Source organism: Excalfactoria chinensis, chromosome 1 (genome assembly GCF_039878825.1).
Source record: "Excalfactoria chinensis isolate bCotChi1 chromosome 1, bCotChi1.hap2, whole genome shotgun sequence".
In the NCBI taxonomy this organism is placed as follows: Eukaryota; Metazoa; Chordata; class Aves; order Galliformes; family Phasianidae; genus Excalfactoria; species Excalfactoria chinensis.
In genome coordinates this window covers 129,024,268-129,044,205 of record NC_092825.1, presented here as the reverse complement: position 1 = coordinate 129,044,205, position 19,938 = coordinate 129,024,268, and the positions used below count along the sequence as shown (strand labels likewise).

The window sequence follows — 19,938 nt, the reverse complement described above, 5'->3', positions numbered from 1 at the left end:
TGTGAAAAAAGCTTTAGAAGAAACTAAGAAAAGCTCTGTTGTTTTGCATCTCCATAGCAAATAACTTAAGGTTAAATTTCTTGTGAACGCTGCCTGAGCACAACTCCAAAAACTAAACTGACTGAGAAACGTTCCCCATGAGGAGCTCTGATTAGCAGGCAGACTTACAAGAAGCACAGTTGAACACGCCTTATAATGACACAAACTAAAGGTGTAAGAGCACAGTGTTAGGGATTCTGGATGTAAACAAGTCAGCTACATCAGCAAAAGCTTTATGAGTAGCAAAGGTGGATTCCATATTATATATGAAGTACATACATAAAAACTAGCTACATTTAGCTCTCCCATTTCTCTCTACTCTTCTGCACAAGTGTAAAAGTTAACACTGATAATCAGGAAATGGAATTAAATACTACCAACAGAGCTAAATACACTCAAGTTTTACTAGCCAACAGGCCTTGAAATCTTCAAGTATACATCAGTAACATGGAAGACCTTGAGCAGGAAGAGATGCATACTTCAAAATGTATAAAAACAGAATACAGTTCCTTTAGTAAGGAGGAATTTTATGGATCTTGCATGCGTGATCAGTGAAACCGTGAAGGAGAAGCGTAAGGCAGATTTCTGAATACCCTGAGAAAATAAGGCAAACCAAAGCCAAAGCGTAAACAGGGCCATCCTTGTGCTCACACATCAAAGGCTACAGACATTCTCTTGAAGCACAAATACAGTACTCAGCAAATTTTAAGTACTCTCCTCCAGCATGCATATTAACTGTCAGGATTACGAGCCAACTGCTCTGCCACAGTCAGGCTGCTGGCCGTGCCTGCTCAAGTGTTTTTAATCACACATTCAAGTGCAGCATGTAAATACCTTTACTAGCAGGTTGCAAGGAAGTTGGGCTTGTCCAAAAGGCCATTGGATTAGATTTAAAAAGGCTAAAATTAAATCCTAAAAAATAAATTGTTTGGATAGAAATGTTTTACTGAAATTTTCAAGGGAGGAAAACAAACTTACGCATGTTCTAGAAGCATTTCACGTTTACACATCACACTAGGAAAACTCACATTTAATGCTATACAAGCTTATACAAGCTTATACAATCCCTGTGAATAAAACTGCAGCCAACATCTCCAGCATCTCACTTAGTGTCTCATAGTTAAGAAACAGTTTGTATTCATACAACTGAGACTGATGTATAAATTAAATCATATTGTCTGGTGAAACAGTCCTGCAGTGGTAGGAAGCAGTGCATGAAATCCTCTATCAGTACAAAGCCAGCAAATCTCTGCCTTTGCACAAAGGTACCTACCTGAGCACATTACAATGAACATACTGCAGCAACTGCTTCTGCAAGCTCATCTTTTAGCTAGCATCAGAGACTGGGTAACTAAGGTTGTAATCACAGGATCTCTTCTGAAGTTAAGTGAAAGACAACTGGTGTGACTGAGGCTGTGCATCAGCAATTGCACAGACCACTCATGGAAGACTTCAAGTAAATGTACCAAGTGTAGCTTCAGAACACCCATCCACACAGCCACAGGGATTATTCAAGTTTAAAGTTTAAGCACAAGTGCTGTTCTCGTAATTTACCAGTCAGAGCGAGGCCTGCGTTCACACAGTACAGGTTCAACTCCAAAAATGCACTTTCAGCACTTAACCCTGACATTTTCAATGATGTCTCATAAAGATCCCAAAATCCTACTGGCAATTCTCTTTCTCACTAAAGAATAATACCGAATCCCGCATAAGGCACATTTGTATTTCCACATGCAAATAACTACAACTTCATATTCATTCAAGTTGAAAGTCTAGAATTGGAAGATTCACATATGTGCATTAGAACTGAAACAAACTACATATTCTTAAGACAGAAGCAGTAATACAAGGACTAGCATTAATAAACTGACTAATGAGTCGCACACTTCAATCAATTACTAATTCAACGCACACTCACCTTTTTCCATAATTTTAAATGAGAAGTTTGAGGGCCCATCTTGTGCTGAAGGAGCCAGGTTGGATGCCTTGCTGTCTGAAGGTTTCTGAGGTGCACTACAGCTTTGGGGTGGTTCAGCTACTCCTGTTTTTTTCTGCTCTGCTTTCTGAGATGCTGAAATACTGTCTTCATTTTTTCTCGGAGGATTAAAGCTAAATCCAAAGAGGGAACCAGTGGCTGAAGTATTTCCAAATGTGAACGTCTTCGACTTTTCATTACTGAAAATGCTTTTCACAGATTCAGATCCAAATACAAACTTTGGAGGAGAAACCACTGCTTTTGTTGGAGTTTCAGAGGTGCTTGATACCTCTGAAGCTTCTACAGTGGTATCAGAAGCATCGTCAGCTTGAGTGAGGTCCGTTCTTTCCCTGGTAGTTTCTTCCAGTACAGCTACTGCGTTCTTACCACAAGGAGATTCTTTGGCTGTATTTGTACGAGAAACATGAGGCGTTATCAATGTGCCTTTCTCTTGGGCTTGCTTCGCTTCATCAAAAGTCTGTTTAAATGAGTCTGCAACATCCTGTAGTTTGAACCGCACTGCTAGCAGCTCTACTTTCCTTTCCCCATCTGCAAAATCGCATGCGGTCCACACCCATGCTCTGTCAGATCCTTTCATTTGCTGCATGTTCATATCTGGTGTTATTCTGTGGTTGGCACAGAGCTTTAGTACCTGATCCCTTCTCATTACGATACGTGCTTGTTTGCTGTCATAGTTCTGTAGTATCTTGATGTCCCCAATACCTCTCTCCTTCCACTGATTCGTGTCTCTATCGTATCTATACAATTTAGCTCTATGACTGAAGACAACTTGCTCATTTTCCTCGCCACTAGTCACTTCCACAAGGTCAGGCAGAGGTACAACGGGTTCAAAGTACTGCCCATCTCTCTCCTCTTCTTGAGTAAGATCAGAATCTTCATCCGTGCCCACAGATGTTCCACTCTGGTTCTGCTTAGCAGGAGATTTGGATGGACTCAAGGCAGATTTAAAGCTGAAATTAAAGCCTGATGTAGACTCTCCAAATCTAAACAGATTTTTCCTTACGGGACTACTTGCAAGAGGTGATGCGTATACAGAGCTACTTAAACTGTCATCCAATGCTTCTTCACGCAATTCACAGTTACTCCACTCCACAGAAGGCCCAGTACCTTCAGCACTGGGCTTTGTAAGGCCGTCAGAAGTACCAACGGCACAAGCAGAGTTTACGTTTTCTTCTTCTGATAGTTTAGTTTTGTCATCTGTCAGAAACGTTTTGAGGTCTTTTAAGCCACTCTTCATTTCTTCTGCTTTCTGTATAAGCTGAGCTGTCCTGCCTGTATCAACGAGTTTATGGGGTGTCTGCAGTGGTATATCTAGTAGTAGCTTCTGACATTCTTCAAACTTCTGTTTGAACTCCTCAGCCTGCTCTGGTGTTTTGAACTTTGCTGCCAGCTGTTCCAACTTTGCATCGCCATCAGAGAAGTCACTGGCCATCCACATCCACGCTTTGTCTGAGCCTGACAGCTGTTTCAAGTTCATTGTTGTTGTTATCCAGTGATTTGCACATACCTTCAGTACCTGCTCACGTCGCATTAGTATTCTTACTTTGCCATTAACTTCATTTTTAAGAATCTTCAGGTTGCCCACCCCACGTTCTTTCCACTGGCTTGTTTCTGGATCAAACCTGAATAGCTTTACTCTTTGGGAGTACAGCACCTTCTCGTCTTCCTCACCCGTAAATGGTTCTACCTTCTCCGGCATCTGAACTATTGGTTCAAAATGGATGTCATCACTGTCTTCAGTCTTGTACACGTCATCATCCTTCTCACCAAGATCAGCAGAGGTGCTTGCTTTGTGACCAGTTTTAGAAGCATTTGAAGAAAACAATTGTTCACCTGCACCTGAGAAGCCTTCAAAGTTAGGGTCTTTTTTGCCAAACTGAAAGCCTCCACCAGGGGTACTTTTTGCAAGATCAGCAAAAGTAAAAGTACTACTACTGCTCTGGCCAAAAGTAAACTCACCCTTGTCTTTGTCTGCTGTTTCTTGAGATTGAAGTGTAACTCCACTACCTGAAGGCAGTTCATTTTTGTCCTTTTCATCAATGCTTTTCAAGTCTGTTGTACACTCTTTGGGTGGATCATCTTTCTTAGTGGTATTTTTATTGGATTCCTGTATGCCAAATTTAAATCCACCTGGTGGCACCAACATCGAAAAGTTAAATCCTTCTTTTGCAGGCTTTGCTTCCGCATCTGCAAGATTCTGAAATGTAACTGCCGGTGTTTTCCCTTGATCAGCATGACCAAACTTAAAGCCTTTTGCTAAGAATTCACACTTAAAACCTGTTCCCAGCTGTCCTCCAGCAGGTTCAGATGATTTACTTTTCAAATCAGAAGTAAGCAATGAAGCATCACTGGTAGGCTTACTAGATGGATTTGGTGTTTGGCAAGCTACACAAGCCGGTGAGGAGCCTTCGTTCCTTACAAGACAAGTATTACAATCCCACTGTCCTTCCTTCTTGGCAAAAAGCTCAGCAAATGTATTTTTCTGTGGTTTACTTGCATCAGTAGCAGAACCAAAGCTGGGAGCAGGAAGCGTCTGAACAGCAGATACTGGAACATTTGGTTGACTTTGAGATTTAGGACTCTGACAAGAACAACAGTTTTCATCAGTTGCTTCATTCTGGACGAAGCATACGGAGCAGTTCCACTGACCTTTCAGAGAAAAAGCAGTCCCCAAGTCACTCTGAGTGGTCTTTGGAGCATCTAGTCGTTCAAGTTTAAAGGAAAATTGTTGAAGAGATACTTCTGAATTAGTTTTGCTTGGATTCTGGCAGGCAATGCATTTTGAGGCTGTGGGTTCATTTCTTGCTGAACAGACGCTACAGTCCCGCTGACCTTCCTTTTTAGCAAAGGCAGATCCAAATTTGTCCTGCGTAGTACTACTGCCAGCTTTGAAACTTGCAGCAGATTCACTTACTGGGATGCCACGTGTTTCCCATGTATCTGGATTTGGGCTTTGGCATGAGACACAGTTCTTCACAGTTCCTTCGTTCCAAACTAAACATACTTTACACTTCCACTGATTCTTCTTCAAGGGAGACTGTCCAAACCCACCAGAGGAATAGGTTTGTATGCCTTCCTTTCCAAACGAAAAAGTGGTAGGAGCAGTTGACGTTGATGTAAAACTAACTTTGCTATCAGATTCACTGGTCACGCTATCTTTTGAGAACCGAAATACAGAGTTCAAGATCCCTACTGTTGACCCGCTAGACTCCTGGATATCTGGAGTTGTTGTCTCTTTAGCAGTTCCAGTGCTTGGAGTCATGGATGCATCAGTACTTGATCCCAAGGTTTTTAAAGTATTCTGACACTCCTCAAACTTACTTTTGAAAAGTACTGCTTCCTCTGGTGTTTTAAATCGAATTGCAAGCTGTTCTGGCTTTGGCAGCTCATCTGCATAATCTAAAGCATGCCATACAAATGACCTATCTGATCCAGCATTTGGAGTTAATTTCATATCAGTATTTATGTAGTGGTTTGCACAGATTTTTAGTACTTGGTCCCTTCTCATCAAGAGACGGAATTTGCCAGATACTTTATGTTTCAGTATTTTCACGTTTCCAATACCTCTTTCTTTCCATTCTTTAGATTCTGCATCAAATCGGAAGAGCTTAGCTCGGTTGCAGAAGAACTCTTCTTCATCTTCCTCGCCTGTCTTTACTTCAATCTTGTCAGGGAGTGGCACCACAGGATCAAAATGAGGTCCATCATCATCCTCATCTCCACCATGGGTGCTTCCTCCCTCTGTTTCATGACTTCTATTGGCCAAATCAGAACTTGAAGTTACAAATAACTGCTTGCTTGGCTCCTGGAAGTTAAACATATCACTCTTTTCAAAAGCTGGGTTTTTATGCATGTTTTGTCCTATGCTTTCTGTAAAGGAGACACCTGAAGTATGTTTATTACTGAAACTGAAGACATTTCTTTGGCCATTTGCATGACTGTTAACTCCTTTTTGTTCAATGCTTCGCTCATCTGGTAAAGGTTTGTCTGATGTTAAAAGCTTCAAAAGGCGTTCACTGCTATTAAAAGCTCCATTAGCAGGCTGCGTGGCAGCTAGAGGAGAAGAAAAGGTAAAATCTCCATCATTAGATTTGAAGTTAGTGTTGAATTTAAAGGTTGTCGGCTGAGGTGGCTTTGATCCCTCAGCTGTCCCCGGCTGCCCAAATTTAGCTTTTGAAAATTCTACCACTTTGGATTCTGCAGGTTTTAAAGTTGTGGGTGCAACCGATGGCTTTGTGAAATAGCCTGGTTCGGGCAGTGGTGGATTTGTGCTTGCCTGTGGAACCCCATAGTTGTAGTAATCATCACCTCCACGAGGAGAAATAATTCCAGCAGCAGGAGCATCAAAACGCAAAGGTGTACCATAGATGTCTTGAGGAAACACACAAGCAGAAGTGTTTTGCAGAGGTGGCGTGTGGATTGGTTGTTGATAAGCATATATATGTTGCTGAGGTGCAAGTCTGTTCATGCCATAGACAGGTGCCTAAAGGAAAAACACAATTATTTCACTGTGGAAAAGGAGAAAAAGGTCTTAGGGCGCTAAAGCTCATGCAACATGTACTCTTAATAATAAAGTATAATTTAAAATTAGATTTCAACTCCAATCAGTTTAAACTAAAATCACTTGTCCAAATCTTGAATGGTATCTGAAAACGAGAACTAGAGAGAAGCGTAAGATGAAGTGACTCATTTTCTTTAATATTGAAAAAAAAGTCAAAACCAGCATGTCCCCATACAATTTTGGGGAAAAGAACATTACTGACACCAAGCAGTGGACATACATTAGCACCTTATGAACGTGCTTTGTTGGCTGTTTCTCCCAAACCCCATATCCCAAAGAATAATGGATCTTTCTGCCTATCTCCAGCAGACCTCAAGTTTAGTAAATGCCGTCTATGGAACTACAGTGATATTCAACCACACACAAAATCAATACCAGGTGTTTTCAATGTATCAACAGAAGAGGCTTGAGCACAAACATTTGTCCTCACCTTTGTTGGTGTTACATTGGTCGCAGCAGTTCTCAGAAGATACTGTGAGTTATAAGCAGGTGACTGGCTATAGTAAACAGATGGGCCAGTGGTAGCAACTGAAAAGGAACACCAAAGAAATAGTTTATAACCAGTTTCTGTTACTGACTTGAATGACCTTTCCCCAGGGACTAATTTTACTCATTCATCTCAGAACACTGTCGAAAGGATTTAAGAAGTCTTGCTTCATTTAGCTATGTGTTTAATTAAAAATTCAGCATCAACTTACCCGTTAAAGGAGCTTCATGAAGATTTTGTGCTCTCTGATAACCATCTGACATAGTATCTGTTCCATAGCTTTCAGCAGGCCACCGATGAGACGACACACTTACATTGGAACTATTAAGTTTCATTTCTTGCATTTCATTCTATTAAAGATAGTGTTTCAATTAAGAGAATGTAAACATACTACACAAATACTTGAAGAAAACTTAAGGAATGATCCCTGCACTCCTTTGCTATTTAAAAGCATGTTCAAAGTCAGAGGAAAAGAAAAAAAAAAAAGACCCCATGCTGTACAAAACAGACTGTTCCCTGAAGCTAGAAATAAAAAACCAGAACCAAGAGGACAATAGCTAAGCTGAAGAAAGCAGAACTTCCTGCACACACAATCCTTAGGATTACCTCCTATAACTGAGTACCAAATCAGAGTTTGTAGGCAATACAGTTTTACTCTTATACTCAATTTAAGCAAATGTTTACAGCAGTAACCTTCACTGAGTTAAGTGGTATTCCAGTAAGTGAAGTTTAGTTCAATGGTAGGGTTACAAAGTATTACCAGAACAAAAAGATCAACTGTCCTGCATATAGTGACAAAAGTTGTTTACCTTTAAAGCTTCCACTTGCTGACACAACATTTGAAGTAAGGACTTGTGATCTTCTGCCCATTGAGGGAGAGTCTTAGGAGAAAACTGGAAAGAAAAAACCCTAATTGAACTTCGAGTTTTTATTCAAACATAACACTTCCCTAAAAGAGTAACTGGCTAACATACCTTGTAGGCATTAGTTGGTGAGAAAGATAACTTTTTAGGTGATGGAACTGGATGTTTTACTTCCAGATCTGCAGCTTGTGAGATATTTCCGGAGGCAAGACTTTCCTCTTCCTCATTCTCTCCAAGCTCCTGGATCACTGCATTCAGCATTTCCGTCACAGTTTCAATGGATACTGGCAACTAGAAATTTATTTGAAATGCAAGTCATGATAGTGACTCTTCCTCAGAGCAAGAGACTGTGTTCTGATGTATGGCTGAATAGTTCACAAGGCTTTCCTTACAGAAATTTTAGGAGTTTTTTTGTTGCTCTTTTTACCCCCAGGAAAGTCCTACATCTGTTAAAATTCATGTAAGAGGATAATTCACACAGGCATTAATTCTACTTGGAAACTATCAACCTCACTAAGAAGACAGTGAGCAAAAGCCATTTGTTTACACAAAAGCTGTCACCTACAGAGAGTCAAAAACATTTCATAATCTGATACCTTCACAGAAGCTCCCCAGGTTACATCATCTTAATGGTGTAAAGCCAGTTATGTGTCTTGAGGGAAAACAGTAAGTTTGACTTGCCACAAAGCAAAGTCTGTTTTAAAAAGTCTGACTTGAAAACAAATTGTTTCATTTTGCAGCCACTCCTCCTCTCAAAACAAGCTGTTAAGCAGGAATTACTTACTTTGTCAGCTACTGATGGATCAGAGGAGCTTTCATCAATGATTTTCATCAGGTAATGTTTTCTTTTAAGAAGATAGGTTTTGTGTTCTTCTTGCTCTTCTGGCAACATATCATCATTCTCAATCTCCTCTGCCTTTCTTTGGCAAAGCTAAGCAACAATATATCGGTTGATAAGAATTGGTCAGAACACAAGTAAAAGAAAAGCATTTTGAGGTAATGCAATTTACAAACTTACAATGGCAAGATTCCAGTATGAAACCACATTCTTAATAGCTTCAAATGCTAATAAAGCATCATCAGTTTTGCCTTCAACCGCATCCAACATTGCAAAAGCTATATGTGCCTCTTCTTCATAGTCTGCAACCTGAAAGACCTGCAACCAAAACAAAAGTCATATGTAACATATATATGTATACCTGGAACAGTCAGCGACTGTAAACATCTAGTAAGTAATCAGATAGGAGGAGGTTAATGATATTACTTGTTCTCCTATATTAAAGAACAGCTTTTCAAGAAAGCTGGTACTAACAGAGTTCAGTGTCTTCCAGTCAGATAGTTTCAAAACTAAGAAAAGTTCAGCAGAAAGATACCACCGAATCTCAGCATTAGCAGTCTTACTGCATTAACACCATTCAGTTGTACAATAACAACAACAAAAAAAAAACAACAACACAAAAAAACCCGAACAATTCATACATAAGCTTGTGATATACAATCCCTCTTATTCTCATCTCTGAATAATCAATCTGTACCTGAATATCCATACTATGGAAATGTTTGAAGAGAGGATCAGTAGGTTCAGGGATACTTTTGTGCTTTTTGATAGTTTTCAAACTAGGCAAAATTTTCTTCCAGTAGTAGACACTTCTTCCAATGTATTCTTTCTGGTCATAGAAGGAGTTAAGGCTAATGCCCTGTTGAAGAAGAGAAAAAAATCAAACTATCACAGAAAACTCAAAGAAAATGTTATTCATACTTTCTCTTCTCTGATGAAATTTCAAGAATTTTTCCCTGACAGCTGCAATATATTTCAGGAGATCTTTCTATAGTGCTACAGAAAGTAACACACAGAAAGAAAAGAATATTACTTTTACCTGTGCTGTTAAGAAAGTAGTGAGCTAGAGAGTACTTGTCAGATAAGTTAGTTACTCTAGTCATCCTGTTAAAATTAGCAGCAGGTCTCAATACTAAATTCTCATCTGATTTTATTTAGTCTGTTGCAAAATTATAGAAAAAAAGATGGTACTTAGCTGCAAATAATCTTAACTTACTGTTTTTTGCAGGCTTCTTGCCCAGTGTATAATTAAGGCAGGCTGAAGGCCGTGTTTCTCCAGGGCTCGCAGAGTACTTAATCCATGCTGTACGAGAAGCTTCAGTTTTGTTGCAGAGTCTGGTCTGAATATCAGAAGAAATATTCCTCGATTACTATTCCCTCTTTTCCATCTATTCACATGTCATTTGTTTGATGCATATAACAAGCTGTTTTAGTCCTAAACCGGCTATTCTTTACAAATGCAGTATTAGAAATGTAAAGCCCGTTTTTACAAAATTCTTAAGCATGTCACATCCTTACAGCAACAAACCTTTAACACTCAAAGTATGTCAAACCAAAGGAATTGGTTTTACACAATCTACGGGAAACAATTCAGAAGCCACCTAGAAGTTTTGTTCAAGTATTTCCAAACTGAAGAAGCCTTACGTTGTTTTTTTCTGCATAAGAGTACGAACAGCATCCCACCAGGCTCTTTGCTTCTCAGTATAGTACTGTTTGCACAGCAGCAATGGTAAGAAAGGAGGCTGATGTGTACCATAGTGAGTATTAAACTTCTCTTGCAATTGTAAGTTGCTAGTGAACACCATCCCGAGTAAAAAAACCTGTTTTTGTAAAGATAAACAAACAGATGGCATTAGGTACCAAAAAAAAACCAAAAACCCTGCATTTAAATGCATTTAACAGCTTGGAAAGTTTACTTACTTCAAGGTCCAACAGGCAAATGGATTCAGGAGCATCTGTTTCAAGTCTTGATGTCTCTTGGGGCAAGTGAAAAAGTTGTTTCAATAATTTCCGCAGTGGGAATAACACTGACATAGAATTCCACTGCAAGCCAAGCCAAACAAGGTGCTGGAGACTACCACAGTGCATTCGAACAGCACCTATTAAAAAAAAGAAGTTGTAAGAAGCTAGGATCCGCTTCCTGCTTAAGAAGACCTGTATCTGAAAGATGGGTTTCACTACAAAAGAAGGAGCTCTGAATACTTCTCCCATCAAAGGACTTCTCTAGCAACCTTCTCCCACCTGTTTGCCTCTGTCTGACAAGCTGGAACTAAGAGTTTTCAAGCAAGATGTAGCATTCTTCAAGTGATTTCTGCACCTGTTTTTATTATATTATACAAATAACATCTGAAACAATATCTATTTCATAGAAATGCACACCTTCCTAAAGCAAAAAACAGATAACATCATACTTCTCCAACAGAAGAAAAACTTTAGCACAAAATATTTTTTTAAATATTGTATTACATATTTTAAAACATTATGAACAGACTTCTTCAGAGAGGCCACAGTTGCATAAACTTTCATTGTATATATAAAATACACATATACTTAAGAAGAAAAAGGGCCATAAGCCATATTGCTTTGCACCCTGATCGGTAGTTTTAGATTGAACAGTCTACATGTTTTTGACAACTAACATCTAAGCAGAAGGCTACTAGTACCCTACTCTTGCTACACTCAACTTCAAAGCCAGCCTTCATCATCAAGTTAAGTTTAAAAAATGGAAAGATCTCATTAGTTCACAACTCATCCTGGAATTATTTCATTTTTATGCTTGCAACATGTATTCACAGCTTACACATAAATAAGTATGTGCTTTCATATTAGCACTTACTAGAGTACAAACACAAAAAGCTAAACCAGCTTCAACTGGAAATGAATCAGAACAGACCATAAGACAACGGTGTGGAAGCAGGAAATATGTGAAAAAATTTTCAGAACCTGGCATGATGACACTGCCTCTCAGCTACAGCTGAAAGCGAAACTTCTTGCAAATCACTCTCTGATAAGAGCAATGATGAGCAGCTATTACAGACACTTGTCTTTTGTTCCAAATGAAGCATCTGTAGAACCTCTAATACAGAGTAATGATTATGTTGAGTTTAAGCAACCTCTCTTACCAATATCGTATTTACTAAGTTCTCCTTGCACTGGTGCTTGTGTACTGACATCTCCCATATCATCTGTGCCGAGGAAAGATCTCTCTCTACAAGCTCCACTCCCAAAGAGGCTTTCAAACAATGTAAATAAGCCGCTTTTGTTTGCGAAAGATTCCACAATCTCTTTCAAGAAGTCTTCCTTGCCATGGCTTAAGTTCAACAGCATATGACCTAGAAAAATGTAATTTCATATAAGAACACTCAACTTAATCAAGGACAACAATATTTGATGCAATTAATCATTCTTGCTACTTTAGACTGGGAATCAAGATTTCCCCTTAGAAATTTGTAAATATCATAAGTTACACCCTCCCTATAATTAAGTCAGTATTTTAGCATATGGGCTGACAGCAGTCTCAAGGCATTTTTAAATCCAGTTCTCCAGAATTACATATTTTTATTATAAGGGAACTGCAATCGCCTTCAAAATAAGTAGCTGTCAGTCTCATCTGTTCAGGAACAATTCAACCTGATGCCTGGCGTTCTCGTTGTTTTCACCTAGAGCCCATAAAAAAGCGTGGACTGAAAAAAGACTGCCAAAGCTTTACTAAAATAAAAAGCAGCAAGCCTGTTGGAACAAAGAAGGGAACTAAAAATGACAGGAGAAAAGCAATATTTTCTTCTACATGTGGGACTAGCAGTGCTTACAAATAGTATATTAGTAGGCATAAACCAGCAGACTAGGATTCATTAAAAGTTAAATTCTATCTTAAATGTCATGCAGATAAAAAGAAAAAGCCCATTACATGTCAAGATCAAACTGCTGTTTTGCATTTCATATGCAGCCAAAAACCAGAAAGTTTTATAGCATATTCCAAGACACCAAATGTGTTCTTTAACAAGCCATTAACTCTGAAATTAGCTATACATAAGATTAAAACAGAACTGCGGAACACTTATAATGACTAATTTTTATTACCAGACTGGCTTTTTCGGTCACAGGCCAACATTTCCAGCATATCTTGTCCAGTAGGATCTCCTTTTATTAGCTTCGACTTTGGTTTAGGAATCTGACAAAGAAAGAAAAGAATGGTTACAGCTTCTTTCTTCCCTGAAAAAGACACAAGGCGAGTCATTGTAACAACTGCAAATAGCTTTCAGAGCACACAAGAGAAAGTAATGCTTGAATACAAGCAGATGTTCAAAATCGAAAAACAGATTTTGTTTCACTAAGCAAAGATTCAAGATTGATCAAGCTCTGCTGTCTATGCAATAAGTACGTGAGAGCTACTCAAGTCATCCCCCTCCCACCCATACCAATAATCTCAATATTAGTTATGTTAGCTGTACTGCAGAAAAGGCAACAGCCTTTAGGAAATACACTCATCAGCCTTTAAGGGTTAACTTTATGTCTGACAAGTGAAACAGTTGATATTTTCTTCAAACCAGATGAAATCTAAAGAACTGAGAAAGAATAAGATGTGGTGAGGAGGAAGCCTTAAAAACAGAAGATAATTTTGGGAGTACAGGCGTGCAGTGTGTGTACAGCAGTAACTAGAGGCACGAACTGAACATTGACTTACATAGAAACTTTTCAAATAACACAACGCTGCGAGTTCACATGCATCTCTCCATTGTGCCTCATTGTTCTGGGCCATTTTCAGCAGGAAAGTTCCAGCATGCATGTAGAAGTGTCCTTTCATTTCAAGGAAGGTACGAGACAGCTCATCAGGTCCATTCACATACGGCTTCACAGAGTGAAGCACGTGATCAAAACTAGAATATAGAAAAGAGTAATATTCAGCAAAGTCATGGTACAATCTATCGCGTGCTTCAGGTCAGTGTTATTTAGCTGTGAATGAAGTAACTTCATCATTCAACTGTTACTGCCATTTCTATAGCTTAACCCTGAATTGCACAAGGGAGCAGGACAATGGTCTCAAGCTCCCAGAGCTCTGAACTCTGTTTATTGAAGTGAAATCAATAAAACTCAGTATGAAAGGAACACAGATCTTCAATTAATTGGCTACAAACATTGTTTTGTACTACTCCAGCTGTGGCACAGACAACATACCTTGAAGTCAGCTGGATTAGCTGGTCCTATCAGTTTTCCCACAAGAACAGTGCAGGTGGCTTCCTATCTCCCACTTATACGTTACACCTAACAATCTTAGTTATTTTAGTATGTTGTATTAACTTGACCAGGACAAAGCTCATCCACAAGTGTCTGAGAAATGTAAAGAACAATATTCTCATGCTGAAGTGAAAGAAGATAACTGGCACAGAGTATCACTGAGCCTTCACTGAGGCTCATAGCTTGGGGATCAAGCTTAGGAGATTTTTTCTTCGTAGTTAGTACAGAGGAACCCCCCCTCCCATTCACAAAATGACTGCTCAGTGAAAATGATGCCTGCTAGAAGTTCTGTACCCCAGAAAGAATATTCAATTTCTTTTTTTATAATACTGAAAAGTTAAAACAATACCTTTCAAGTGCCTCTCTGCATTCTCGAACATCTCTAGAAGCAAGCGTCATTTTAACCAAGCTAGAATAAGCCAGCAGATGATCCTTCTTGATAGCTCTCCAATTATTTTTATCAGACTCCAAGTCTCGTGCTGATTCAAGGTATTCCTAAATAAAAAAGTTCATCAGAGAATAAGGAACTATCATCCTTCTATGAAGGCAAGAGCTTCTCCAGAACACACTGCTACATAATCCAGTTTCCCAGGTAAGACACTTAACATATTCTTCAGCAGCAAAGTTCCAAGAACTATTTGTCTGAACAATTCCCTCCCTGACAGAGCTACTGTACCTAACTTTGTATTGAAGCTAAAAACTACACAACTCTGTAAGTTTTAAGAAAATCCCAAGTGTAGTGGAACTCCAAGGTCACAGGCTGAACCAACACGTCAGCATGTAAGTGCATGGAGCAGGGGGGTGGGTTACAGCCACCCTTTGTCCCAGTGATGCTTCTGGGAGTGTGTCTGCAGTCTGAGTCTGTGTGGGTTCCCCCTCCCCTGCCTTTCTCCTGTGGCACAAGATTACGAACAGGAGAAGGCTGCATTCCTCAGTTTGCCCCTTTTTCCAAACGGTTACTGAGAGTTGTGAGTTAATTTCTCTTTAATAGCTTTTCCTACAGCACCTATTTCTCAAATAAAGGCTCTGTCATCACCTTTGTTTGCTCTACACCCAAGTAAATAATTGGTTTCAGCAGACATTACATTTGAAGGAGTTAAGTCACTTGAGAATTAGCTTCCACTGTAACCATACTCAGAGAACAACATCAGTTTCAAGGTTATGGAAGATTATGACAGATCAAAATATGACTAAGTACCTCCAATGTCTTTATGACACATGAGCACCATTCCAAGCTTGAGTCTAAAGGTATTTTTTTCTCCGCCTCCTGACAATGAAGCACAGCATCTCTTAATCTATTATTTGAACGGTAGAGAGCAACCAGTCTGATGTTAAGGTAGATATCGTCTGGTCTCGCATAGAGTTCTGTTTGAATCATATCAAAGAGCTGATTCCATCCATCTTCACCTTTATGCTCCAGTAACTGCTCCTATCAAATAGGAAGGCAACGTGTTGAAATTTCATTTTCCATGAGAGCCTCTTCAGCAACTACATTACCTGTTTTCTCACCGCCACTACAGACTACATTACCCAAACTACTCTAAAAAGCTGTTGGGTGCTACAGAGAGTTTGACAAGTACTTTACAAGTGAGAAAAAAAAAACAACTTTGGAGTTTGCACCTTGTAGATGCTGAGTTAAGACTGTCAAACCATTCGGCTCAAAGACAGCACAACTTGATACAGAACAGCTTGTCTAAAAACTAAAAACACACAAAAAACACACACAAACACCACACAAAAAAACCCAAAGCACAAGCTTCAAGACTTCAATATCATTGCTGTTGTGCTACAGGAAACTAAAGCCTGTACAAAAGTGAGACCGTATGACTGAAAGCATTTACACAGTGTTTGGGAATCACAGCATCTCCTATGTTCTACAGTTTTTAACTCAAATAAGAAAAACCTAGAAAGCAGGGTAGTCACGTCACAGAGGCAATACTTAACCTATATCATCTTGACCTCTTGGATACTATTAAGTGATGGCTTTCCCATCACTTAAAGAAACTAAAGTTGCTTTTAGGCACGGAACAGAGGTTAGAAGTTAGAATTTACCTTCAATCTGTAAGCAGTAGGATTCCCAGGGAAAAGCCTGGCAGCTTTCTCAACCCAGTACTTGGCTCTTCCATCAGTGATGTCGTTATTGCATAGCAACTCTGCAATCTTCAGTACAAGGTCTTTCTGGATGGGATTCAGCTCAACAGAACGCTAGTTTTCCCCATGCACACACACAAGAAAAAAGGTTACTAGTAACTTGATCTTGCAGTCCATACAGAACAAGAAAGATAATATGTCCCCCACTAAACAGAGCCAGCAAATCAAATTAGAACTATCAATAAACACTTTCTCACTTTAAGAAAAGCCTCCCTTTTGGAAGGCCGACATTGGTTTATAACACCCAGACAACTGCTGGCATAATGAACACTGCAAGAGAAATAATGCCAAAACCAACTCCTCTGCCTCTACCACCAGCTGCTGCTCTACTCAGACAGCTGGACTGGGAGGATCTCTAGTTTAACCTAATACAGAGATTTCTGAAAAACAGAATTGAGTCACAAAGACCGGCAGTACTACACTGTGCTGGGAACGAGACTTTTGTGCATATCCTCTCCCTCCCCAAAGCCTGAATAATGAAATGTTGACTGTGAATTTTGCATTTATACGCTTGTCCTGTTCCCTCTACCTCTGAGGAAACAAACAAACAAACACAAATTGTACAGGGGTTACAGATTCTTAGTCCAAAGAACAGCAGGAAGAAGAATATCAGAGCAGGCAGCACAAAGACCAAGTCCATTTATGAAGGAATAAAGCAAAACATCAGGGAGGTGAGTGAAGTGCTTACCTTGTAACACCCAAAAGCTTTTTCTATGTTATCCTGAGCTTCATAGATCTGTCCCAGAAACCTGTGAGCTTTGGGATCTCTCTCTTGGACACTGAGATAAATAGAAATATATCTACAGGGTAAACAGAAGAAAAGAAAACAGAAGGATCAGTATTTCTCAGTAATACAAGTCCCCCCACACCCTGCAGCTAATGTGGGAATTTAATCTGCCATACAGTACACCAAGCCATATTTAGTTCTAAGTGCTTGATCCAGACCTTTAAGTAAGGAACATTATTTCTACAGGTACAGATGCTACATATTTGCCTGCAAGTACTTTAGGAAATAAAGTTCCTTTAGGAAATAAAGCAGCAGTTCACAGGAACTGTAAGAAGGACATAATACAGTGGCATAAAAGACATTCCAACCATATGGGTTTTTACAGCACCACGTAAGTACCCATCTTTAAGTTGCTGTTTTAGGAGGATTTAAGTGGCACCAAATTCTTCCATTTACTGCGATCTTAAAACAGCATGATAACAACCTTGATTTCTCCACTCTACTTCATTCAGCTTTTCTATTACACGTTAAAGAACAGAACAACATACATAACATTTATTACCTTTTAGCAAGTTCATATTCTTTTATTTCAAAATACAGCTTAGCAAAAAGGAATCCTTTCAACGATCTCTGAAGGAAAGAAAATATGACAGGTACATTTTAGATATACAGCACTTCTGAAGTAATTGAATAGGGAGGCTCTTCTTCTCAGGGATGCATATTGCTTCTAAAAGTTTCTTCATAGTTATCAGCTCCAGTTCACTCCTTGTATTCAGGGATTTGTTTTTCAAAGATACTGGATTAAGAAAATAACGTCTTTTTCCCAATAACTGGCAAAGGCTACCAAAGCAAAATTGAAGTTACTGGCAAAGCAAGCTTTACACTTGTTACATTTCATAAACACTTCTGACTAAAGAGAGAAAAAGAACGGGGTCGTCTACATTGAAGCGTTTTTTTCCTGTAATATATCCACATTACACAAGAAAATAAATGCCAGCTTCTCCTGTTCATGCTTCTGTCACCTTCATCTCTTGCCTGCCCTGCCCTCTGTTTTCCCTATTGGTTTTTTTTAATCTTCACTTTTATTTCCTTGTTCTACCCTTCAGTCAATGCCTTTGGAGAGGTGTGTTTCACCTTTTACACACAGAGTGCTCAAGTTCAAGTCAACTTGGACTGATAACATCAGAACTGAATTACAGCAGAGAAGAAATACATTCTTTTTTACCCTTGTGAATGAGCTAAAGAACTAGGAAGTCATGAGCAAAAACTGAACAAAGTGACAGAAATCTAAAATCTGGGCTCCAAGTATCACTCCTAAAGTAGATTCTGTTTGAGAATCGGGAACACTGGAACTACAATCTAAATACACTTCAATTTAGCCTCCAGTCCTCTTCTCACCCTCAAGCTATTCCTGAAAATTTCTACAGCTGAATTCCAAAGAATGCAGGTCTCCTACTTTTCAGTCCGCATTGTGAAGTAAAACATGGATACACCGACATGCATCAGACCGGAATCATGCTTGACATCTTGTAAACGAGGTTGGAAAGAAACCTCAAAATAAAACTTGCAGCCTTGTACAACCCTCCTCTCCAAAACCAACACAACGAGAAAACCAAAAACTACTTCCATCATTGACTGCACTATACAGCCAGGCATAAGCCTCACTGAAAACTCACAGCAGTTGGCCTCAAGCACAGCAAAAGGAGAGGGAATATTTTTTTGCTGAGCCCCACAGGAATACCAACACTGCTGAAGACTATCTCCGAATTTGGCAGTGATACAGTCAATACTGTGTAGCCTAAACATCAAAGTCAACTGGACAAAGTGACAGGTCAACTCCACTGATGTTGGAGAAGGTCAAAATGAGGAGGCACACAGGCCTTACGCTCCCATAAGGGCCCTGCTGCATCGCGGTGTGCATTCACACTGTACAACACACTGCTCAGTATTCCATGTCTGCAATAAAATCAATTTGGAACAGCAGAGTGGGACCTTTCCAGATTAAACTGCCCATATGAACTGCATCAGTCGGCTCACTATGACCTGCACACCATCATCCAGATATCAGGGCATCACCTGTCTGCCTACTTACTAATGCACAGGAGCAAAGCTGTTTCTCCCCTCCTCTCCCTCAATTATTACTGACGTTTCACAATGCTGTCAGAGGGGCAGGAAAAACAACCACACAGCACACCAAAGAAAACCAAAAGCTTACGAACACGCGTTTCTTATTTTGGCTCCTTGGTTCCTCAAGAAAGGGAAGGCTGAAAACACGGGAACTACTCCCACAGAACAGGAGCGATCCGTACTTCGCCACTCTGCTGGGCTCCTTCGATAGCTATCCAGTGCTCACCAGTTATAAGAGGCGCGCAGCTGTGGCAAACCACGTTTCCAAGGAGGCAACTCCGCGCCCACCCACCCTCCCAGCAGCTTCCCTCGGCTTCGGCTCCCCACCCACCCGACTCCACGAGCCCCTGACTAAGCTCTGACTCACCACCGCTCCCGGGAGCGGGAACACCACGACCCCCCTCCCCCGCGGGATAAGGCCGCAAAGCGCCGCCCGGCGGGGCAGCCCCACGCCTTTCCCGCGCACGCAGGCCCGCCGGCCCTCGCCGGCCATCCCGGGCACCAGCAAAGCCCGCGGCCGCCCCTCAGGCCCGGCACCCGCGGGACGAGCGGAGGGACGGGGCGGGCGGGCAGCAGACCTTACCGCGGCCCAGGGGAGGCCGCGAGAGCACCGCCGGCGGTGCCGGCCCTCAACACTCACCTCTCTAGGAGAGGAGGCGGCGGCCTGTACGGAGGCGACGTATCTCTCCACCTCGGGCTTCGTACGCCGTATCATGGCGCCGAGCCAGGCCGTTCGGCCGGCACTCGTCGTCAGTGACCGCGCTGGGCCTTGCCAGGAGAAAGAGGAAGCGGCGGAAGGCTGACACTCCTGCGTTACGCAAGTTCCCGCTCCGCAAACGGCGCAACGCCCTCCGCTGCCGACCGCGGCGACGCAAGACGTCACTGCTCGGGGTGGGGCGGCGCACGCGCCGGAC

At 40.7% G+C, this 19,938-nt stretch overlaps 1 protein-coding gene across 1 annotated transcript in view; it reads right to left on the bottom strand.

The window, feature by feature from the left end:
• Positions 1-19,938, bottom strand: part of LOC140253837 (E3 SUMO-protein ligase RanBP2-like) — a 29,318-nt gene extending 9,380 nt beyond the window's left edge. Inside the window, exons 1-20 of the mRNA XM_072339826.1 lie at positions 19,665-19,938; positions 17,460-17,527; positions 16,859-16,970; positions 16,072-16,224; positions 15,218-15,448; positions 14,369-14,514; positions 13,469-13,661; positions 12,865-12,955; positions 11,907-12,116; positions 10,705-10,883; positions 10,429-10,604; positions 10,001-10,124; positions 9,482-9,643; positions 8,965-9,102; positions 8,731-8,877; positions 8,058-8,237; positions 7,893-7,976; positions 7,295-7,433; positions 7,027-7,124; positions 1,958-6,518 (exon numbers count right to left, since the gene is read on the bottom strand). Coding sequence (XP_072195927.1) covers positions 1,958-6,518; positions 7,027-7,124; positions 7,295-7,433; positions 7,893-7,976; positions 8,058-8,237; positions 8,731-8,877; positions 8,965-9,102; positions 9,482-9,643; positions 10,001-10,124; positions 10,429-10,604; positions 10,705-10,883; positions 11,907-12,116; positions 12,865-12,955; positions 13,469-13,661; positions 14,369-14,514; positions 15,218-15,448; positions 16,072-16,224; positions 16,859-16,970; positions 17,460-17,527; positions 19,665-19,739 — 7,267 coding nt within the window. The 5' untranslated portion in view covers positions 19,740-19,938. The remainder of the gene's footprint in view (positions 1-1,957; positions 6,519-7,026; positions 7,125-7,294; positions 7,434-7,892; positions 7,977-8,057; positions 8,238-8,730; positions 8,878-8,964; positions 9,103-9,481; positions 9,644-10,000; positions 10,125-10,428; positions 10,605-10,704; positions 10,884-11,906; positions 12,117-12,864; positions 12,956-13,468; positions 13,662-14,368; positions 14,515-15,217; positions 15,449-16,071; positions 16,225-16,858; positions 16,971-17,459; positions 17,528-19,664) is intronic.